At 43.8% G+C, this 25186-nt stretch overlaps 1 protein-coding gene across 1 annotated transcript; it reads right to left on the minus strand.

Annotated features, from left to right (window-relative positions):
* Positions 1-788: 788 nt before the first annotated feature.
* BAALC (BAALC binder of MAP3K1 and KLF4) lies at positions 789-24228 on the minus strand (the record flags this gene model as incomplete). Its single annotated transcript, XM_084260740.1, has 3 exons — positions 789-893; positions 5201-5370; positions 24063-24228. 3 exons carry the CDS (start codon positions 24226-24228, stop codon positions 789-791), a joined length of 441 nt encoding a protein of 146 aa, XP_084116866.1.
* Positions 24229-25186: the final 958 nt, after the last annotated feature.

A 25186-nucleotide genomic window follows, 5' to 3' on the forward strand; every position in this document is an offset into this window, starting at 1 on the left:
GGAATAGAGTTTAAAGAATTATGGTTTATTTCATGTAATGTTAATGATCACCGTTTTCCAAGTCAGTTTGGGCCTCAACACAATTGAAGGGTCATGTATAAAATAACCAAGTAGCCAGAACCCTACCTGCCCACTAAGACTAGGGACTTCAAGGAAGGCTAATCAATATGAAAGTTACCATTTTGAAACCTAAATTCTCCCAATACAGAAAATAAATTAAAACTAAGCAATTAAAAGAATAATATAAAAAGGTTACTATGTAACTTAACTATACACAACCAATATATGTTGTTTGAAAGATATTTAGTGGATGCCACCTCTGTGTCTCTGAGCTCTCTGGATCTGAGTTTTATGAAGGCGAGCGCTTTAAATGGACTCTGTGGGTTTGATTGTACACTCTCAAATCCCTGTGCCACTAAACCAGCAGATTCATTTGCTCATTTCCTGTTTTAAATTGCGATAAACTGTACCTCTAAGCACCCAGCCTCATCCTCACAGCAATGCAGAGCAGGACACACACAAGTAGATGACATGGGACTTAGTAAAAACCGAACGGCGTGAATGTTGGCATTGTCTGCGCAGCACCACTGCTGCAGACCAATGGCAATCTGAACATTCTACAGTGTCTGCAGCTGGTTTCTACAAGATGTGTTTCTGAAGGCACTCAGTAGCAGCTGCCTGCTGTATTCAACATGGAACATCTGGAGATCTTCATATCTTCAGCAACTGATGACCCTTAAAGTGCAGCGAAGCATTGGTAGGTCCATCCTCACCTGTGCTTGCCTTTGTTAATTGACACAATTCTTTGTTTTCCTTCTGTCACTTTGTCTGATGCTTTTTGTAACATTAATGGTGACTTCTTTTGTGGACATTTTCTGTGTTTCCCATTTATTCTGTGAAAGTTTTAAACAGTACAGTGAGTTCCACACTGACAACACAAAGAATCATTGATGATTACCTCCTAATTTATGAGAACAGGTGTATTCTACTTCATAAACAGAAAGACTCCAGCATTCTTCACATTGTACTGTGATGGAGGGCAACTGTCTCGTTCAGCATGGATGCAAGGTTTTATGCCTGCTATAAAGGCTGTGGATGTCAACAGACTTTGGATCAACTCTCTTGGCTATAATTATTCTCTCTGCAAGTGTAACACGGAGCAAATAAATCTGGTTTTGGCCCAGAAGTGGAAATTAGAGGTTCCTTTTGAGGTCACTGGGAGTTGAGTGTGACTAGTCTGAGGCAGAATTTTCTGTACCTTATTTTATGTTTCCTAGTGAAAATATAGCTTCAAAATAACATTTAGTTCTGCCTGCATGTAAGATGGAAATAACATATAAACCTGCCAGAGCTTCATCGGATTATTTCCAAATATTCAAAAAAGTCAGTCCCTCTGAGGCATGCAAGTGCATCCCTAATTTAAATTTATCCTTCTCCATCGCCTCATCTGTCTGCTTGTTGCCATAAGCAACGCACTATACTGCGCAGTAAACTGGATCGGTCTAGCAAAGGACACTCTGATCCAGGCTGATAGAGACACAGGGCTGAGTTAGGGGCGCCTGATGATTGCATTGCCAGTGCTTCATGAGGCAATTTGTAAGCCTAAAGAATGCCAGGTAAATTAGGTGTCATTTACATGGTAATAATGCCAGGTGGAATAATGTCTGGTAAACTTCCACTGACGTGAGCGGGAGGTACATATTTATCTGAGAGCAAAACCTGGTGTATATTTGCTGCTGTGTGTTACTTCACGCTGCCGCAGCCTGAATACATGTGCTCCTTTGCTACCCACCCACCCCATGCTCCTCCTGTTCACATAAGGACTCTCTGAAGACTACACACATCATGAAAATCAACCAGGTTATTGTCAGTCCATGACATAATCTGGATACCACCTTGGCTTTTGGAGCGCCTGACCATTATATTTCCTTTACTGGTATGAGGACTCCTTTCACCAGCAGCACCTTTTACTTCCAAGTTTTTTACCCTCGTGAGAGGATACTGGAGTTTCCCAGATGCAGCTTGTGTCAAATCATTTCCCTTTCAACACCACAAACTGTACCCTGTCACAGAACCTATGTTAGGGATCAGGCAGTAGGATGCTTTAGAGCTCGATACCAGAGAGGTAAAGCAGCTCACCCCCCTGCTACCCTGTGGGCTGACGGTGGAGCCCATGTCTCCTGAGAGTGCCCTATGCTGCATTGCATTGCATTCTACAGCATGAAGAGACAAAAGAAGAGCTGTAGTCAATGTGAATGTTCAGATTAATAAAATGGGCACATTTTGAGTTGGAGGGGGGGGAGGGGGGGGCGGGATGTGGGGGATAGCTACACTCTCAACTTCTCAACTCTAGGCACCGAAACTTTAGGTGTCCAAATTAGAAACCTGCTCATCTTACACTTCCCTAAGCAATCAGTGGAGAAACAGAGATTCAGAATGGCAAACAATGGCTGGAGCCTAACTTAGATACTACACTTTCACTGTAGGAAAATGCATTTCTTTTTTCACTGTAAGACTCAAATTACCTTTCTTTCTTAGACACCTCCACTAGATGCATAGAATAATGTGAATGCCCTACTTATCATCAGTAATGTCTTTCTACTGGGTTGAAACAGCACAGATATATATTACTGAATGTATCTTAGCTAGAAAAAGGTGGGAGGATACATGCAAAGCCATAAGGCCCCAGGTCAAGAACCCACACTTCTCTAAGTAGGCCCATTAGTCAGTACTCACATCATTAATATGTTGTGGGAAATTGCCCACATTTCCTAGTAAGTTTAACTACAGAAATAATGTTTCAAGTGCTTACAAAATCAGGCAAACCTTTTTCTCCAACAATATGTCAGGCATAAACTGCAACTCTCAAGTGTCGCCAAGTCTTTTTCAACTTGGATTAATAACTATGTCACTTCTCTTCAACGATATTCAACCCAAGCAATTCATTTTTATTTGTGAGCTAATGACTGGGACAGGCATTTCTGTTTCCAGTCTACAACAAACCAATGACTCTAGATGTCATGCTGCTGTAGGATGTGGCCCTGTACCTCTGGAGCTGTGTTATCTCATGGAAAGGTACAGCAGCATCCATGTCACCAAGGAATATGTCTGTACTACAGCACTACAGAAGATAACGCAGTGGAGGTATAAAATAAACATAGAAGTACCAATATGTTGGTTGTTGGCAAACACAAGCTGAAGTTCAATACAAATTCTCTTTTCATTTGTTTCTAAGTTGAAGAAATATGGATTTGATGGGTGGACTGTCCAGTGGATAAGGAGTTGGCTGGATGGTCATATCCAGAGGGTAGTTGTTGGCAAACACAAGCTGAAGTTCAATACAAATTCTCTTTTCATTTGTTTCTAAGTTGAAGAAATATGGATTTGATGGGTGGACTGTCCAGTGGATAAGGAGTTGGCTGGATGGTCATATCCAGAGGGTAGCAGTCAATGGCTCAATTTCCAGATGGAGATGGGTGGTGATCCCTACTGGGACCAGTGTTGTTTAGTGTCTTCATCAACGACATAGACAGTGGGATCAAGAGCACCCTCAGCAAGTTTCCAGATGACACCAAGATGAGTGGTGCAGCTGACATGCCAGAGGGATGGGATGTCATCCAGAGAGACCTGGACAAGCTAGAGAGGTGGGCCCATGGAAACCCCATGAAGTTCAACAAGGACAAGTGCAAGATCCTGCCCTTGGGTTGGGACAATCCTTGCTACCAGTACAGGCTGGGGGATGATGTGATAGAGAGCAGCCCTATGGAAAGACACTTAGGGGTATTTATGGATGAAAAGCTGGACATGAGACAACAATGTGCAGTTGCAGCCCAAAAGGCCAACCACATCCTGGGCTGCATCAAAAGAAGTGTGGCCAGCAGATCAAAAGAGGTGACTCTGCCCCTCTACTCTGCTCTGGTGAGAGATCACCTGGAGTACTGCATCCAGCTTTGGAGCCCTCAACAGAAGAAGGACATGGACCTCTTGGAGCACATCCAGAGGAGGGCCACCAGGATGATCTGAGGGTTGGAGCACCTCTCCTATGAAGACAGGCTGAGAGAGTTGGGGTTGTTCAGTCTGGAGAAGGCTCAGGGGAGACCTTATGGAAGCCCACCAGTACCTGAAGGGGCTACAGGAAAGCTGGGGAAGGACTGTAAGGGCATGGAGCAATAGGACAAGGGGCAATGGTTTTAAACTAGATCAAGGTGAGTTTAGATTAGACATTAGGAAGATGTTTTTCACTATGAGGGTGGTGAGACACTGGAACAGGTTGCCCAGAGAGGTGGTGGAGGCCCCATCCCTGGAGACATTCAAGGTCAGGCTTGATGAAGCTCTGGGTAATCTGATCTAATTAAAGGTGTCCCTGCTTACTTACAACAGGGTTGGACTAGATGATCTTTAAAGGTCCCTTTAAAGCTGGATTCTCTGATTGCTCAGTCCCCCCCGGTGTTTAAATTTGCCTCTCTCAAGGATGTGATTCCAAAGAAGGGACAGCTTCTTATGGGGTGGGTGTTGCAGTTCCACCACACTCTGTGCTGAGAGATCTCCCCTGTTTGAGAAACTGAGGAAGTAATAAACCAACCATAGGTTTTGGATTAGTTTAGTGTGCAGCAGGTCAGCAGCTGCTACATAGACAGGGCAGCGGGTGGAAACCCTTGAGAGACAGGACAGGAGAAGTTCCCAAAGTCTTGGGTTTCCATACATTATTGTTACACTAGGTGATCCTTTGACAAAGTCTATGGCTGTTGAGGCATGGAAGGGGGGAGGAACTGATCCAAAGCCTGGTGAAGTTGTTGAAAAGATTTCCATCAAATTTGTATCCAGAGTGAATCAGAGTTTGTGCCATGCACATAATTAAGGCAAAGCAGCAATTAAGGAAAAACACATTCCCTTTCAGTTGATTAACCTGAACAGTTTGCACAATAGATGCCACAGTTGGACAGAGCTGGAAAAAAATAAGCAGGGAGAGGGGTTTTGCTGTAACAAATGTATGTGTTACTCCAGCTGCCGAATAAAACATCAATTTTGTGGCCATTCAGGCATGAGGTGTTGTCAGAGGTGCTGGGCTCAATCACGCTGTGCCTGTCTTACCCTGAGGCATTAAATACAGTTTGACTGCAGCGAGGAAGATTGTCACAAAATTAAGTTTGACCCAGTTGAAGCTACTGCTGAGCATCAGAGAACATAATTATACTCTCACCTCCGCTGCTCTGAAGCCGTTCTGTCTCTGCGTTGTAGCTCCCGTGCCATGGACCATGGGATTCACACACTGAGGACCAGCATTGTTCTTCTTCTCAGTGTTCAGTATTCCAGCTGTGGCTGACGCTGTAGTTACACCAGGCTGAGCTGATTTTCCATCCTCCAGAATACCTGAGGATGAAATTGGGCAATTAATACTGATTAATTTATAGTTGTGCCTCTGGTTTCCCTCTATTTCACCATACTTTTCTTATAGCACATGTTATGGAAGGCAAGGTACGGTACTGCAGTGGCTGCAGCCTCCCTCCATTTGTCACCTTTATCCTCACACTTCCTGTTATTTGGCCCTTCTCCTATAGTCCACTGCTCTGTGAAACATTGGCTCAGAACATGGGGAAAACCAGCTAAGGAGTTAGCAGCAGCCTTTTGGTCATCTGCAGGTCTCCACTGGCTTCTGCACACACACAGCTGCTTGACTGACCAAGAGTCTGGCTGAGGACCCAAAGGGGTTCCACTTAAACCTGTTCCATTTCCAGCAAATCATAGAAAAACTAAGCAGGGGTATCGTCACTAGGTCAGGTCACTCAGAGCCCCATCAAGCCTGAACTTGAATATCTCCAGAGAAGGGGCCTCCACTACATCTCTGGGCAACCTGTTTCAGTGATCTGCCACCCTCATAGTGAAGATGTTTCTCCTGATATCCACTGTAAATCCCCCCTTTTCTAGCTTAAAACCATTACCCCTTGTCCTGTTGCTCCACGCCCTTGGGAACAGTTCTTCCCCAGCTTTCTTATAGGCACTTGGATTGGAAGGCTGCTATATGGTCCCCCCCTGGAGCCTTCTCTTCTCCAGGCTGAAGAAGCCCAACTGTTAGCCTGTCTTTATATGAGAGGTGCTCCAGCCCTTTGATCATCTTTGTGGCCCTCCTCTGGATGTGCTCCAAGAGGTCCATGTCCTTCTTCTGTTGAGGGCTCCAAAGCTGGATGCAGTACTCCAGGTGAGATCTCACCAGAGCAGAGTAGAGGAGCAGAATCACCTCTTTGGACCTGCTGGCCACACTTCTTTTGATGCAGCCCAGGATGCAGTTAGCCTTCTGGGCTGCAGATGCACATTGATGCATAAATTGAAGGGGCTAGATATGACTATGAGAGATGAGACCAATATGGATGGAAGGATTTCTCTATTTATGGCCTTGAACATCTTGTTAATCAAAAGTTGAGAAAAGAAATTAAGAAAAAAAGTATATTTCATACCCACTTGAACTATCAATAATCAAATAAATGATTCATTTGCTTTCTACTCTAGCTGTATGGATAAAAGTTGCATTTCACAGTATGATATTGGACAGCCTAAAATAATTTTCTCATTTTATTGCATTAAAAACAATCAGTTGGCATTTATAGTGAGTGCAGAGCACTAAATGTTGCAATGCTGGGTCTGAAATCCAAAGACACAGAGCAAGTGGCATGCATTATTTGAGTTCTCAATTTTATTTATAAGGGCTTTGTGTTCAAATAGGAAAAAGACACACACCCCCAAAAAAAAACCAAACCAAAACAACCCCAGATTTACTAACTGGCAACGCAGGAACTGAAACTGAAGAAAGAAGCAAGGAGACACAGACATGGAGGGAAAAATAAGTATGAAGAAAACCAATGGCAATTCACTGAATTCACTTGAGTGTGTGTTGTGTCGACAGAACCCTCTGTTGTGAATTGGGTGGGAATTCAAGCCCAGTATTGAGGGTAATAAAAAGCAAGTGGTGAAAGCCCTGAATTATTTCCCAGAAATCTGTAAAAATCACTGGACAGAAACATCAGTAGCATCCTGCAAAGGCGATGACTGAAATCAATAAAGCTTCAACCAAATATTCCAAGTCTTGCTATTGAAAATATTTAAATCTGTTCAGGACTTCTGTGCAAAGTAGTCATTGCATTTCCCTACACAGTCAGGAGATGGCGTTAGAGTTTTCCTAAACCAGTTTAGTTTGCCGTGGTGGTCACCGAGAATAATGTTCAATCATCGACTATTTGAAAGGAAAAAAATTGAGTTGGAACCTTAAAATCTTACATTATAGTTTAAAAAAAACCCCAAAACCCAACCGGCAAACAAACAAAAAACCCACACAACAAACTCCAACCTTTGGAAGCTGCCTTTTCCTGCTGGAAACAAAACCAATGTCATTCTCCCACCTAAATCTACCAGCAACTTCCCACAAGACAGGGGCAAACCTCAACTCTCTGGCATCTCCCGAAGGTCCTCACCCACTTGTGGTTTAGGTCTGATCTCCTCCTACCACTCTGCAGAGCAAAACGAGAGGCAGAAAAATGACTTGGTGCAGAAGTGGCCTAGCCTGATATCCTAGCCCAAATCAGTCATCAGGGAGGGAGATGGAGAGGCAATTAGCCGTGGATGAATCAGAACTCTAAGCCAGGAGTCACACCATATAGCTTGCTGCTTCACCTTGCAGTGGAGCTGTGAGAACAAGTCAGAGTACAGCTTTGAACAGGGAAAATGCCCTAGGCATTACATCCTAATTCCATTAATTGAATCTTGGATGTTTCAAACGTATACAAATTATGAGTTTTTCCTTCTGTGGAGTCATCCTACTAAATTACTTTCCACCATGTGCCCCTTTGGCCATCTGGCCTCTAACTAAGCTGCCTGGAGAAACAGCTGTCAGCTGAAAAGCCACTTTGTTCAAGCACAATTGCTCATTTATCAGATTGTGTTGCATCTTTTGGTCTCTCGCAGAATAATTTTTCTTACATCAATCCATTTCTGGAAGCTGATGGCAAATCTCAGTCCCAAAAATGGTATATCTAGTCCATTTTTTAATGCTGGTTTTACAGCCGGAGCATCCTTGTTGCATCCTGCACTGCTGAGGGGAGACCTTTTTTCTGTTTGTTTGGGTTTTTTTAAATACTTTTCAGCCACCAGTATCTGAGCTTTCCACTATCACTCCACTGTAATTGTACATGCATGACCTAGTGGCACCAATACTAGTGAAAGATTTTTTTTTAAATTTTATTCTGAAATATATGTTTGTTATTCTGAAGGTTACAGGCTCCAATGACTTGCTCTTTACATCTGAGCAGAAATTACAGAGAGAACACCTGAGCAGTGAAAGCAAGAGCACAAGATTTGATGGCAAGTCATAAGGGGAAACCTATTTTATAGACCAGATATATAAGACGAAGTGCTGATTGTGAAACAGAGAGGATGTCTAAGAAAAGATTAGGAACACACGCTTGGTTTTTAACTAGAAAATATTTTTGCATTGCTCTTTTGGATTTACCACAGTACACAGAAATGGGAAAGTTAACTTTTTTCTTCTGCACAATCTGGAATTTGCAGACTAGCAGGGTGGTAATGCTCAGGATCTTGCCCCAGTGTCTTTTAAACCAAGGTAACTGTCAAGACTTCTTTATCACCCTCCTAGCATGGGATCGGTAAATAACCTCCTCTGTCTTTCACTGTAAAGCTCCAGTAGAAATTTAAACAAATGGATTCAGTAATGTTGTTTTCATTCTCGTGTTCTATGCCAAAAGTCTGTGGGGCTCCTGAGGCCGAGGAAAGCAGATCCCATCACAGCGCTCTGTCAATCCATATATTTTATTTTTAAATGAACTGGCAAGCCTGGAAAATTCTTACGTCTCCATCCCAAACCCTGAGTTTCTGGGTGATCATCAAACCCCACCAGTGTGACGGTGACCTTTCCCTCAGGAATGGTTCCTCAGGGTTTGGGGGTCTGCCAGGCTGTTCTGGATAATGAGGCAGGTATTTCATTGCACATAATCAGGTTTATTTATAAAGTACATACATGAGTTCACTCTCAATGGATGTGAGGAGAATACCCAAGCAGCAGCCCCACTGCCTGCAAATCCAAGTCAATCTTTCCAACAAGAAACGTGCTTAAAAGGCTTTCCTCGCCTGTGGCAATGCTTATGGTCGTCTTCTTTTCACGGGCTTGCTGGGCTACACAGGGGAGCTAACTCCTGCCTTTCTACCAGCCCTACAGAAATCCTTTAGGCTGCAGTTTGACAAACGCTTTTTTCAGCAGCACCAGGGGAAAAATAAAAAGAAAGTTATTTTAAACTGAAATCAATCCCCAGACTTTATTCATCACCCAGTGACGCAAGCAGTCAGACTGGCACAACCTGGGAGGTAGCACAGGAATCAAAACAAGCAGCAGAAAGCGGCTCAGGCTGGTGTGCTATCCAACAGACAGAACAACCCCAAGCCCCACGCATCCAGCTACACTCGTTTTTCTCACCAAGTTGCCTTGCTGAGCTGTCTAAATCTGCTGGAGGTGCATTCATGTCACTCCCAACTACCCCCTGCATCAGGAGATGCACATTCGTTTCAGCCATTTAGCCTGGATTCACTGAGGATTCCTGTTGTCTGTCCTACAGGAAAAACAGTGTCCCGAAGACTTCTACAGAAGTTGCTGGCCCTGACTAAGATGTGATCTGGCTGACTGACAACAAATAATCTGTACAAAGAAACTTTATTTCTAAAACCTCTTTCACTTCAGGAATCTGATGATTTAGACCAAAGGATGGCAGTCCAAATAATCTTTTGATTTGTGTGTTTTCAAATTTAAAATTGGAATGGGTTTAAAAAAAAACCCAAATTGCTTAAGTTGTTTTCCACACAATAATACCTGCATTAGGTCACTGCCTTTTCTTCAAAATTCCCAAAATACAGAAGTTTTGGAAAATGTGGATATGGACAAAAATGAAATATAGTTATTGAATTTTACAAATCAAAACTAAAAATCAGTCCCTAGGATACCTGGATATGTTATAGCTGTTCCACGATTTAAGAGAAGGGCATTTTAAAACAGTTTTGTGATTATATTGATACATAATGAACAGAAGGTTACCTAAAATCAGGGCCCTCTCAATGTAAGTATGAAGACCAGCAAGACAGGACAAATCTGTCTGAAATACATATGTTATGTGGAAAACAACAGGCCTATTAAATGTAATATAAACTGCTACAAGAGGACAAAGACAATAGAATATGACATTTGTCAATACTAACACAAAAATAAAGGCACTGGTATTTTTAAGTAGCCCACATAAACGGTATGAATAAAATTAACTCAATAAGCCCTGCTGCTACTCATAATTACTAGTTTATCCTAATGTTGAATATTCAGGCTGCCAGTAGGACACAAGTTTTTCCAGTCTTTCTGGGACAACTTTCTACTCTGTCTGCTGCAGACATAATGAAAAATTCAGTGTGTCCAAGCAAACGTCAAAATCAGTATTTAGAAGACTGACTCTGAACACATCAGTGCTTCTGTGAACCGTTCTATCATTCTGTGAGTCTGTTACTTTATTTCTATCCCTGCTTTGAAATCATCTTTGTTAATTAACCATAGTTACTGTGGGCAGGATGCTTTGTGTTTCAGACACAAAGTGTTACTCACAGGTGTTAATCACAGGTAGGACATGACCATTTTGCAAAGAACAAATTGCAGGCTGTAAACATCGGTGTGTCCATCCGATGTGTGTGCATCAGCTCATAAATCCCGCTTGGAAATCTGAGGCAAATTCATCAAGGCATTCAGAGGAATGTGTCTGCGATGCCCCTCTTTCTCTGCTGGCTGTAACATTCTTATGCCCTAACTTCTCTCTCTCAGCACCTCCCTCTCTGCCCCACTTAGCTTCCCATCTGGCTGCTCCTCACATTTCCAAGAGCAAGAGGCACCAAGTCCCACCATGGGCCCACCCATGGCCCGCCATCTCCCACCATGTGACATCCTCACCTGTGCTAGCATGTGTTCTTTTGCCTACCAGTCCTAATAATTTTTAAATTTTGAATGGGTTTTCAGAAATTCCCAAACAGCAGCATCCCTCGGGTATTTTTTAATTTAGGGGATAGATCCTTACAATTGTAGTGTGAAAAGTTGCACACGGGTTTGCAAGTTATGTCCACTCAAAATAAATCATGTGCTTAAATCATGTTTTATCTCTTAAAAGACAGAGGGAGCATTCTGAGAAAGATTTTTAAAGAATCATTTTAGTAACTGGGATGTTCATCACGGAGAATTCAGAGAAAATGTTAACTGTGGCATGGAAATTTCAGACATTAGACCTGCATCTCTGATTTCTTCCATTATAATAACAATGCACGGATGCTGCTGTAGTTCTTCATACAGCCTGGTTGCACCTAAAAATTCAAATGATCTTTTATGAGAATATCTCATAAAGAGGAGAGGAAAATTTTACCTTTAATATTTAACACTTTCTAACCAGATTTTAGTATGGAAATAAAGATGATGCGAAGAGATGGAAAATTCCATGAGCAATTCAGACTGTGAAATTAAAACTGGAGGAAAAAGCAAACCAGTAGCATGGATTGAGAACTGGCAGGAAAAAAGGGGAACTGTGGGGGTCAATTTTGGGCATGACAGAAGATGAAGGTGTGACTTCCCCAATGCATTTTGCTAGACCTTATCTATGCATTAGAAAGCTAATATATATTTGTTAATGATCAAGAATGTGAGAAGGAACCGAATGACGACATTTAGGGGTTGCCCTTTAATTATCTTGACTACAGGACACTTTCCAAACCACAAGCAGCATGAGGGTTGGTCTGCCTGGATCCCTTTGTATGGACCTCACCAAGAGAGCAGTATCTTCATCCAATCCAAAACTGAACTAAAAATGTCTGCGACTGGCAAAGACTGGCAAAAATCAGCAGAGCTGCAATAGCTAATGCTGCCAAGCAATTCAAAAGGGCGTGAAGCCTTGTGGTACAGAGGCTAAACTAATCTGAGCCAAAAGGGTCAGACCTTCGTGGAGAAAGTTATTCCACATATGCTTGCCACAATATTCTCCTAGTTGATTGGAAAGCAGCAGGTAGTGGCCAAAACAGGACATGAATCCTGACCCAAATATGCTACAGATCTGACCCTGTGTCATCACATGCTCTGCCATTAAATAGCAGGCCTGTATTTGTTTAAAGTGGGTAGCTGCCGATTAGTATGCTAAATTTATATCTTTGGAACAATATATCTATGAACAAACCAGTAAGGTTCAATTTTCTGGTTCAGCAGCACCCTTGTTTTTAATTTATTGTGGCTGTTCTCTCATGAATAATGCATAAGATGCTGTTTTAGAAAATGCCTGCTTAGTAAGATACCGCATTATAAGAACGTACTCTGAGAAAGCTCGCAGTGAAGATGGATGCACGATGCTATCACAGCATGCAGGAGCTTTCCAGAGCAAAATAGGTATTTGTTACCGGCACTTTATTGTTTTTAATGCTGCAGTGATAAGTATAGAGAGCACCGAAATCCCTGTTTTCTATACCCGTTTTCCTGATTTGAAACCCTGCATTTTTGGGAAAATGACGTATCTGCAGGTCTGAGTGCTGGTGTGTCCTTCTGCTGCAGGAATGAAGCAAGCATGGATCCTATCAAAAATGAATGGAGCGGAGGTTGTGACAAAAGTCAAGTTTAAGTCATTTCCTCCAAAGCAGAAGCCTTGGAGTGCTCAGGAAAATGGCAATAGGTTTTTTTTTTCCTAACAAGGAAGAACTGAGAAACTTTAAGATAGAGCAGAGTGTGGGGTTGTAAGGCAGGACAAAGGATCCAGAAGATCTGCAGAAGGAGAACCTGCTGCAGCAGGAAAATGTCATCAGAAATCATGTTTTGTATTTATTGAATCAGCAAACACAATAATGCAACAAATTTACTGCCCAGACATTCAGAGAATCCAGAATTATTTATCTCAACTCTAAAGCAGTAAGGATTTTAGGTGGTGAAGCAAAACAAAACAAAAGAGACATCTCTCCATCTTCAACACATTCTATATCAACCATCAAAACTCTACAGAGTCTCTTTTCAGAGTTGCTACAGGAATGTTCCCCCATGGGCTGGGAACAAGGCAAGGGAGGGAGATCTGTGCTCACATGAAGCCCTCCACATGGAGCAGGTCCCTTCAAAGCTGACTTTGGCCAGGCAGGGCAGAGCCATGCCAAGTGCGGCAGACGCCAGGAAGCAGGAGGGAGCTGTGTTCCTTCCTCCTGACTTCCAGGGGATGCTTATTTGAACTCAGCTCACCCTCCAGCACTAACTCTCTTCATTTGAAGGTATCCACTTTTTCAGTACCAAGGGAAGTAGGGGATAAGTGATAATTTCAACAAGGGGGCTCAGATAATAGCTGATAACAGAAAGCAGATCAAACTTTTCAATCCTGTTCATGCCATGGTTTGGGCATAATCAGGAGCCTTATGGAATTACATTCTTCTCTAAGATTATGGCATTAAAAGTCTAATTCAGCACTAAAAGATGTGGCTCACAATGAATATGTTATGCTTTTAGATGACCATTCGGACATCGGAGTCCTGGCAAAGCTGTGAGACCAAGCACTGCATCTTGTGACCATTTTGGCTGACAGGTTTGCTGCTTTTCCTATTTCCTGCCACTTCATTTCTGAGCATAAACCAGAGTCCTAAGGATTTCTGTATTTCAAAACTTCTTTAACCACTACCATATAAGCATATGATAAATAGCTCTGAAGGCCTGATCAGATTTATTACTATGAGTATTTCTACTAGAGGGTATCCAAGGATCCTAGCAGACAAGCAGAAGACAAAGAAGGCAGCATTAAAGCTGCAAACCTCGATATTCCTTACATGGCCTGATTTCCCAGGTATAGGCAGATGCCAAATCTTTGCATGTTGGTACATTTTCATTTTAAATCATGATACAGAATCATGGTACGACTGACCTGTAGACAAACTTAATGGTGCTGCAACCACATCTATGAAATAAAGGCCAAATATAAAATTTGTATTTATTCCAAAGATAAAAAGCACACTGCAAGACTTGTTAACAATATGTGAACATGTCAAAGGACAACATGGAAAATAGACTTGGAAGCAGAATGGGGGAAATCAGTCTGACTCTGAAGGACAGATATGAAATACAGACTTGAAAGAATTGCAATTAGGGTGCTAGAGAAGGGCTTAATGGCAGAAAGACAACAGGGTTTGATGGATTAAGATAAAACTTTAATAACTGGAACAGGAAAGAACTGAATTTTCACTATACTGTGGAATAAGAATTGGCAGTATTTTGTAAGAGCCTTCAAATACACGGAGAAGTCAAAGGCATCGAAGGCTGAGTGCATTTTATGCCTGAGAAAATCACAAGACAGAACGGATTCAGTAATGTAGCAGTGCCACATGATGTACCAGAAACAGATCACTCATTCCTCCAAAGTGAAAAACTAACACCCTGACAGCAAACCTCTGAAGTGCTGCTCATAACACTGCATTTTCCAAGGATAGATGGTGTAGGGATCTGCTTCTCCACAAACAGGGAGACAGGCTATGTACTGTACTTCCACGAAAAACTCACCTTAAAAATGATACCCTCCACTCTCAATACCTTACATCACAGGCATCATGAAGTGAAGTCAGCCTGTTTTCAGAAGGTGCTCACTTTTAGCTTAGCTCCCACCCGACCCTTTCCTTAAATGACAAAGAAAGAAGCTTCCCCTGTAGGAAAGCACCATGTGAGATGGAAAACAAGCTGCAGGCTGCTGCCCCCCTTTCAGCCATCCTTCCCACAACTGCACCCACCCTGTTTTAGAGGTTTTTAACAGTGACTTAGACTTGTAGATGTTCCCATGGCCTTTTCAATATCCTTCCTGTGGCCTTTCCTTTCGGGCTGTGGTAATGAAACACCGCTCGCTATGTTTTAGACTGATTTCCAACACAGAAATGGGAAGTATTATTATCATGCTCATTACCTCGCTAATCATGCATGGAATTTTAAGATGAGTAGATAGCAACATTTCAATTAATCATACTGAGGAGCAGACTAAACAGAAATCCTTACAAAAAGCTTTTATATGTACATGAAACTTGAGCTGAAATTACTCTCTTGCTTACCAAGGTTCAGCAGCTGGAAAATGAAACTGAAGGTTTCAGGTGAGCCATTATACATGTTTTTTAACAATGAGAGATTAGCTACTGGCCTAATTTACAAAGGTTTAGGCAAAACGTCAGCCACTGAGAAGCTGTAAATGAAGTCAGAATGTTCCAAAGGTATGCTGCATATGGCAATTAGTTCAGGAAAGACCAGCGTATGGCCAGGTGACGTTTCCAGCCTTACAGTTGATGAACATAGGAAAGGATACTGATGAACTAACTGGCTCACAGTACAACTGCAGTCATAAAATCTTTTGGCTTAAGCATGTGAAAAAGTTATCACTCACATTTAGTGTTCACCCTAAAATGAGGGCAGTGGCTGTGTGCAAACCTAACGCCATCAGCTGTTAACTACCTACCGGATAAATCCATGCTTTTTTTGGTCATCTTTTCCACAGATGGTGCCAAACCCCAGAAAGCACTCAGGCACCAGCTTTAAGTGAGCAACAGAAGTCTGCACTGCTAGCACTGCAAGTGCTTGGAACAATTCTGATGGCCCACCTGGGAAACACTAGCGGGTTACAGGAGTGACGGTTGCAAAGTGAAGATGAAACACACAGAGACGGAAACACAGCCATACACATTGCTATGGAACTAGTTTAAAAATACCATAAAAATTCAGAAAATCAATAGAGGGACTAATTATTTTGCTGTTTGGTAGCTAGCCTCCTCCTGAACAGGCTAGCCTGCATCCCTGCTTTTCCAGGAGGAGCAAGAGGCTCGGTGTCACTTCTTTTTCATCAGCTGCTTAACACTTACGGCTCAGTCAAGTAAACAGCAACGCAGAAGTAATCTGGAGGGGCTCAGTTGATTCAAGAAAACCTTAAAATGGAAAGCCCTGCCTGGCAGCCCTACCTGCCCATGCCAGTCGGCTCCCCCTGCTTGTTTTACTTTCAGCCTGCATTTTTCCTAAGCAGAACAGAAAAGGCAATATGACAGTCTAGGGAAACTGTTATGCGTGTAAGCATCGGATAATAAAATTGGGATAGGAACACATTATTTACTTGCACACAGGAAAGGAATAAGGCACTTCTTTCATGCAAGAAAATGCACACAGTCACACAGCTTTCCAAATGTTACCTGCATAACCTAGAAAAGAGTTCTGCTTGACACGAGCCAAACAAAAAGCTTTATAATAAACTCATGGCTTTGATCATCCAGGTTCTGAGTCTTAACTAGCACTATTTCTATTTAAGATAAAACCCAGCTTCAGATACGAGATTGTTTTAAACTTCAATTTGCCCAATTTTTAAGCTGCAGGAGTGCCTGAGAATATCAGTTCCATTTCTGTTAAGAAATCTATCTCTATACCTGACTATAGGTACAGAAAAGACAGCTTTCTGTCACTGGAATATCTGCTCCATGTGGAAATTTTTGGAAATTTTAATCATCAGGGAGGTAAACGTCACTCTGAGCTGTGCTTCCTGTATGAAATACATCACACATCTGCTTCAAGTTTGGCAGGAGTCCTCACTTAATGCTAATTCCATTTAGAGTGTTAGTTTTGGACTATATGTTCCTCAACTGGAAAAGGCAGGATTAGAACTGGACAGAAAGTGTAAATCCATCCCTGAGGAAAAGAAATAAGTTTTTTTTTAAATACCCTGAATCAGGATATAAAAGGTGGGGTGGGGGCAGGGGAGGGTGTGGGGGGGAAGGAGTGCTTTTTCTACAAGAAGAAGAATTTTGCAGAACAGTTTACTTCTGTGCATCCTGCAGGCAGGATCTGCCATGGCCAAAACCCACCACACAGCTCTCCTTCCTAAATTCTTTCTGACATTCTCCCTTTCTCACCACCCCTCCTCCCCCCACCTGCTGCAGAGGCAGAGGGTAGCAGCTCTTCACGTTGTCCATGGCAGCCCTCTGGCTCTCAGTGACAATGAAAATTTTTCACATGGAAAACGTCAGTGCTGCAAGAAGTGGTTTGGATTTTTTTTTTTCCCCACTGGAAAATTATCCAGCAGGAAGGTTCCAAATCATCTCACCTGCAAATCGCCTTCTTGACGCTCAACCACCGTTCTCCTTTCCGGTGCCGTGACAGCTAGGAAAGCCTTTCATGTAACTCCAGTGTTCACACACATTGCAGTCTTAGTGAATTTATTTTATCCACGGGTAAATGACTGTGCTGAGGCAAACTGTGGGTGCTCAGTCCTAGTGCATCTGCTTTTGATTGCCAGAGGGGTTTAGCAAGACTCTTGGCCATTAACTAAATAGGAATAAATCACAGACTAACTCAGGAAGAGTTACCACAGCATATTTTAACATCTTTTTTATTTTATAGGAGGTTTTTTTTACAGATTTTGCACTGCTCTGAGAGACTCCTAGAGGCAACAAGTGCAATTAAATGTCTTGCCGAGGAAGGAGTGGGCAGCCTGAGATCCCTATCCAGCCCCAGCCCCTACCCTCCTGCTGCAGGGACACAGGGTGCCTGCTCCTGCCAGGGACACCAGAACCTTTCTGGAGGCTTTGTGTAGTACCTGAATGTCACTAACCACCTACCATTAAATGAGATTGAAGGTTTTTTCCAGTAATTGAGTCGAATACATCTCACCAAATAGCAAGTTGAAGGCTCACAATAGAAGAAATTCTCTCACCTATAAATTATCTTATACTTCTAATAAATTTTTCCTTGCTATGGACTCTTCCCTTTTATATGGCAGTTAATACTTATTAATAAGGAATTCATTCAAAATTACTTTTTACAGGGGGAGAGGCAGTTCAGATAGGCCAAGTATGTACCAGTGACTTCTTTTTTTAATCTGTCTCAACCAAACAAAATCAATACAACACCCACAAGGCACAATGACACAGAACGGTCCCAGCGCAAAACAGCAGCATCAGTCCCATCCAAATCACCTACATTCCCTATACGTTAACTCAAACAACGCGTGTATCTGTAACAATCCCTCTCTCTCATTGCTCAACAAAAAGCTTAAGGCATTAGTATCAATAAGACTTTTCCCATGCTTGAAAACAAGGAGATGTTTAGTTTTAGGGGTGGAATGGGGAAGGGTGGGATGACTTTGTGATGTGAAATGAAAATACCAAAGTTCTCTGACAATATGTTGAACTATTTTGTTCCTTCTGATCTGTATTCCAGCTTTTGTTCTTAAATTACATCTGTACCCACGTGAAATTAAGACAGCATTAAACCATCAACTGACAGCAAAGATTAAAATGTCCAGACTGGAAAAATTAACAGCAAAGGTTGGGATGAAAAGTATGGTTATTACAATAAGTTGCATTTATTAGCTGAGTCTAATTTTCCCAATAATTTTTATGCTGTCACATGGTGGAGTAAATACTGGTTTAGGTCAGCTCTGGAATTTTTGACTAGGCAGAACAAACCCCAAGTATATGTTGAATGAAGAATGGCAGTGTGGAGGATTTTCAGGTCAGTGTGTTGACAGTCATCATTTACTACAGAGATTACCCATTTAATTCCATTATTTTCCCCTATTGCTGTCTAAGGTTCTCTATCATTCCTGGGTCCATAGACCAATGTCATTTTTTACTGGCAAAAAGCTCATTATTTTTCTGTTTCTGAGGGAGCCATTCGGCATCGGTGATATTTCCCTTCCACCCTGCAACATTCCGCAGATGTGCTGTGAAAAGTTACACCAGAAGTCCCTAAAGCATCTGGGAATGGTTAATTCCTCTGAAGGAGTGGGGGCTCCGGGCTTTCCCTTTGCTTTAGTTGACCTCCACATTGGGTACTGTGTTTGCACTTTCAGTTCTGACAGGGAGGTTCACGTGGTCTTCCAGGGGTGCAGTGAGGCACAACACGAAACCAGGTGCCATTTGGAATGAAACCTTTTGAAGAATTTTGAGAAAGCGATTTTCAGAGGGCTCTGAACTGTACCCTCCACCTGTCCAGGTGGAAGCACCTACACAAACCCACTTTATAGAAGCAATTCACATATATAAGAAGTCTATTACCCACCCATGTAGATATCAACACACAAAAAGATGGTGTACAAAACTGAACAGCCACATTAGAAAGCTGCTTTCTGAAAGCTAGATGGTAAAAATCAGATCCAGAGGCTCTCTCTCCTGTCTCTATTAAACATCCCACATGCTGTTTTAGATTTCCTTGCCCCTTTCGTGAGGTTTATGAAGGTCTCCTCAGCATCACCCTCCATACAGCTAGTGACAACCAAAATTGAAGGCACCATATAATTAAAATCCAGAAACAGTATACAAATGGGATCCTTTAGCAAATGCCTTATCGTTATAACCAAGATCTGGACTGAGGTGGAATAAAGAATTCCTGTAATAGGTCTATGGTGCAGGAAGAGGCTGTATTTATTCACTTTTACTGTAATTCTGCAATTAGCTTATCTCCTGAAAATATCAGGTCAGAATCACTGCTATAATTGATTCTTAAACATACCAGATTTTGAACCTACCCATTAATAAATTAACAGCAGTAAGTGGGTGTAAGAGGACAATATACCACAAGGAGACACTGATATACCCACATTACACACCAGCACAACTGAGCCCTCTTTCACTCCTGAAATAAAATAGGGTTTTTTTAATAAATACTTCTCTGCAGTCTGATTTACAAGAAGCCATCTGCTGCACCCCGTTCTTCATTTACAGCCTGTTGCTTCCTTAGCCATTTCTGTTCAGCTTTTAACTTGACATATACCGGGTAAATGACAGCGCAGACTGAGCTGTGGTCCAAGCCAGCACCAGTCCCGGTTGTTACGGCAACTGGTGTTCACACAGCCCTGCTCTTTGGCTGCTGCTGCTTCCAGCCCTCCTACTGTAAAGGATGGGAAAGCAATTTCCCAAAAACTTCTCTATTAAATGTTATCTCTCAAACCCTGTTTTCTGCTCAGTGAATCTCAGCCAGAAGCTAACCACACAGATGAGCCTGGTCCATAAAGCTTCTGACTGTTGTCAGCAATCAGAAAATAAGTCGAGCAGCGGCTCAAACCGACCATTTAACCCCAGAGGAAAGAGCAAGAATTATTTGTAAACACACACCTATATTAAAGGCAACTGCACAAGAGAAACCGGTAGCCAGCCAACTTACTAGATACTGATAACATTTCTCCTGCATTCCTCTGATTTTCCTTCTTTATTTTACAAAGCACTCGACCCATTTCATAGCTATTTTGCAAATGTCTTCACTAGGGGATGAACTGTTCCTAAATTGCAGATTTATTCCTGGCCGACTGCAGGTACATTTGCTGATGCCATGAGCAAGTTTTTCTCTCAAGTGCATCAGGTGAGACTGTGGGAAAACAGGACAACGTTTTTCTTTAATACACTTCAGGAAAAAAGACTTTACTGTAGAATCAGTGCAAAGTACCAAGAATGAAAAAACAATTGCTTTTAAAGCCTCAGCTGATACTGTGAATCACGTACGGATGAAAAAATAAACCAATATTTTATTAGCACTGAAAAATGGGAATAAATAGAAATAAGATTACTTCAAGCCTGCTTTAACCAAAAATATTACATATTTATATAGGTGCTACTGAACGGGTTTATAAAGCCCTTTTACAGCACCGGTTTCTGGTAGGAAAATGTGCATCTTAAGCAACAGGCCTACTTGTATCTGCGTATCAGTGAGTTATCCCCCTGTAACACAGCAGAAGACACAAATGTGTTCTAAAATACTTGACATTTTTTGCGCAGGTTTTTGTTAATTGAACCTTTTCCCCACGGTTCACTCGTAACCCATGGTGACTGCCCTGGGGACTCGCCTGCTCCTGCAGATTTCTACCTCCCCAGAAAGTCATTACTTGTGCTAACACTTCCACTTAGCTGAATCAGACCCTCGAAAAGAGAAGGCAATTTGTGCAAAGGGTTGCAAGGATCAAGGGACGGTTACTAAGCAGAAATGCAGTCTATTATTTTCCCCGGCTATAGCCTACGCAGCAGCTGAATTCTGTGAAAAGTTCTCTGCTTACATAGCAGTGGATGTTCTTCAAAGAAACTGCTCTATTGTACAGGCTGGCTGACAGTCTGCCCTCTTTTCCTCCCTCCTGGAAGCCCCTTGCCCTACGGATGGTAGGTATGCCTATCTTCTGGAAGATGTCCTTTAAAAATTTCACCACCCGCAGTGCTTCATGAAGTTACTTACTCCTTTTCTAGCCCCCTTCAGCCACATCAATTTGCCCTGTTCATCACTGTCAGAGCCTCAGCAGCGTACTGCAATAAGTCACTACCCCTTCTATTCGTGGCTGTTAGTGCCTTGTGAACCCAGGAAAAGTTGTCTTACGGCAACAACTCCTGTTGTCCTGCATGTCTTGCTGTGAAAAACAGGGAGGCTGCAATCACCTTTATTAAAATGGATTCAAACAGCAGTTAGGAAAGTGAGCAAATGTTTGAAGAAAACAGTTGAAAGAGGAAGAAAGGAAAAGCAAAGCAAAAATTTAACTCATCACTTCCTTTTTAATTTAATAATACTTCAGCTTTCAAAATGCTATAGTAAAGATGCAACGTTTGGCTACACAAACACATACAGTTGCAATGAGAGCTGACAAGAAAGCTAAATATGCTGGCAGACAAAAAGAGAAGGATATAATGAAATTTTTGGGGTGGGACGAGGTTACTAAGTTTAATACATAGTAGTTACTAACCCCTTTCTCATAGATATGCTTGCTGATCCTGTATACCATGCATTCTTTCACCCCTGAGTGATTTACCCCTCCTTCCATTTTGCTGTCCAGCATCTGGTGAGGGTTTTTTTCACTTAACTGAAACATGTTGACAATCACAGCCATGTTTTACTGCTTTTGGCTTTTTCCTGAAATCTTTCCTTCATCCTGCCTCCACTTCTCTCTCTTCACAGAATTTCATCAATTTATTTCAAGCAAAAAATGCCAAAGAACAACTTAATCCTTTTCTCCCTAGCCACCTTTGGCTGGTCCCCCCTTCCCCAGCTGCCTCCTCCCCTTCTATGTCCCAGTCAGAGAAGTTTCCTGCCTCCGCTGATGCCAATGTTATGCCCCACCTCGTCCTCTCCCCCATCCTGCTCTTATCCCCTCCCTTATTCTTCCTTTTTGTCTCACACTCTTGGGTAGCTTTTGGTTCTCACAATAAAGGCACGTTCTCCTCTTCAGGTCTCAAAACCATACTTCACCTCATATGCCCTTCCAATTGCTGCTTCCTCTCCCTTTCAACTGTAAATCCACTGAACATGCTGTTTCTAATCCCTGGAGTACCTCTCCTTATCCCTTTCCTTTCCTACCCCAAGCCTTACCTTACAACGGCTCTCAATGAAGTACATTATGACTTTGAAGGTACCAATCAGGACCAGTGTGTGTCCCTCAGGTTCCTTAAGCTGCTGCCACCATGGCTTTGTTGAAGGGTGAATCTCACCCTTACTGAAGTCCTACTAGTCCTTCCTTTGTTCCTACTAGTCTGTCCCCTCCTCATTCCCCTCTTCTCTAATCTCTTCTGCATGGTTTTCTTTCATGAAGAAAGAAAGAGCCTCTCTTACCCCAGTCAGGCTCTATTGGACTTGAGCATTGTTCTTTTCTGCTTATCTCTGGTATTCTCATCCATTCAATTTCAAGTCTCAGACTATCTGGCTTCTGTTTCTGATGTTCAGGCATCACAGCTGCGTTCAGGTAAAGATGGTAAGCCTGGGTACAGAGGTAACACTCTCTGTGTTTAGCTTTCATTGCCAGAGACAAGATTGTGACCTGTTGTTCATGCTTATTGTCCAGTATCACCCTGAACCTCTTTACATAACTGACACATTCTTGTTTAATGCAGCATTTCATGTACCGATTCACCTCCAAACTCTGAGAACTTCACATGTGATTACCACAAAGTCTTTCTTTAGCCTTCAGAAGTCCAGGACAAATTTTATGACTTTTCCATCCCTGTTCCATTTCACTAGGCACAGGGTCACCATTCCCTACCCAGCTGGCCTGTGGTACCCACTTTTGTGAGTTTTCACATCAGCACTTTCATGTTTTCTTCCTGTCACTTTGTGGGTTGCTAAGAAGTCTGCACAGCTCCTTATTCTCCTTGGAAGGTGCCAATAGGCATATTACCTACCTGGAGGAGCAACTACTTTCATGTTGGGTTTGCACAACATCTAGCACGATGAATTTCTGACCTAGGCTGAGATTTCTAGGTACTGCTGCAATACGTAGTCATTCTGATAACATTTTAAACCCCACACCAGATCAGAGTTCCCCATTCCCTTTCCCATCCCTGTCCCTACTCCAACACCTCAGGTGCACAGCTCAGACTGTACCACGCTGACAAGAGAACTGGGAAGCTGGTACTTGGAGGCCATCTCCAACGCATCCCACCATCCGGCCAGTTTCCTCTCTGTCATGCTAATTGGAGGCAGTGTGGAAGAAGGCCGGCGCATCGCCACCTCTTCCTTATTTCCTAAACGACTTGTTTTGAAAAAACAAAACAAAACACCACCCCCACCCCATGTATTCCACAGCAAAAACCTCAAACACCAAGTTCTCTTCCCTCCTAGTGACGTTATCACACAGCTGATGGTGTTTATATGCTCAGTCTCACACCCAAGCCCTGCCGTGAGAAGGTCTCAAGACAGGGAACCAGCTCGTGTAGGGGAAAGGCCAGAGCACGGATAGCAGGTCTCAGCGCGCTAGCCGGGAGCGGGGGGCCGGCAGGGAAGGGCAGATGCTCCGAGCCCACCGCGCTGCCGTGGCGAGCCCACGGGATTTCTAAGCACCGACTTCGGCGTCTGCGTTTCTCGGAGGGGGGGGGGGGAGGGAGGGAGGTACAGCCGTTCCCTGACCAGCAGGTAAGGCGGATGGGCAGGTGGGTACGCGCACCCCCGCCCGCTATGTGCGTGTGCACAGAAGTACGTGAGGCGCAGCCCTGCCCTCCCCGCCGGCCGGCCGGCTGCCGGGCAGCCCGCGGCGCCCACCCGCGGCGGGGCCCCCACTCACCGGGGCGCGGGGCGCCCTGCTCCCGGCCGCCGGCCTCGGCGCTGCCGCCCTCCTGCGGCGGGCTCTCGGAGTCTGTGTTGGTCAGCCAGGTGGACTCGGTCTCCCGCGTCCAGCTCTCGTAGTAGCGGGGTTCGATAGCGTCGGCCCTGCTGCCCCCGCAGCCCATGGCGGCGCCCCGCTCACTGCCGCTGTCCGGGCAGCATCGCGCCGCCGGGGACGGCTCCCCCCTGCCCCGGTGCGCCCCCACCTCCCGCCCCCGCTGCCCGCTCACGCCCTCCGCCCCATCCTCGCTCTCCCGGCTCTAGCCAGCTGCGCTCGCCCTTCTCTCCCTCCTCCCCGGCTTTATTATCTCCAGTAGCCCCCCCTCCCTCCTGGCTGTTCCCTCCCCTTCTCCTCCCGTTACCCCCTTCCCTCCCCTCCCGCTTTTCTCCTCTCTCCCATCCCGCCGCCTCCCGGCTCGTCCCCATTTCTTCCCGTGCCCGGTTCCCGGGAGCCCACGGCCGAGGCCCGGGGCGGAGGGGCATGGGTGTCCCCGCTGCGGCGCTGGCCTGCCCGGCAGAGCCCCTCGGCTCCGCGCAGCTGAAGCAGACACACGCCTGGGGCTGGCTGGCTTTCTCTCTTCCCTAGGTCAGGGACCAAATCTATATCTACACACACCGGTATTGCATGCCAGCCCGCCATAGCAGTCCTCTTGGCCTGGTTTTGCACCCCATTTAAATACCCTGATTGAGTCTTGCACCCCATTTGCTAAAGCCATCTGCTCCATCCTTGATTTCTGTGGGAGAGCCTTGCTTCCACCTTCAGCATGAGCTGATTTGCTGCTGTATAATTTGGAACTGAAGATGCAATGCTGAACACTTAACTCCAGAGAAACTTCCACTCTTTTCTCTTAGACAGGCACTTTGGGAAGCAAACGAGAGCATCCTATTCCTGTGAAACAGACTATAATTTATGCTGTTGCAGGGGATCTGAATGGCAGGCACAGAGAGAGAGATTTGATACTGTTTTGAGCCATATCAATAAGTGGTTGCAGATTGTACGCCAGTAGCTGCTCCTCAAGGGCCTCATCAGGGATGGAGCAATCCCCATGAACATGAGGCACTGTGGGATCATATCACGAGACA

This window comes from Gallinula chloropus, assembly GCF_964237585.1.
Source record: "Gallinula chloropus genome assembly, chromosome: 2".
Classification (NCBI taxonomy): Eukaryota; Metazoa; Chordata; class Aves; order Gruiformes; family Rallidae; genus Gallinula; species Gallinula chloropus.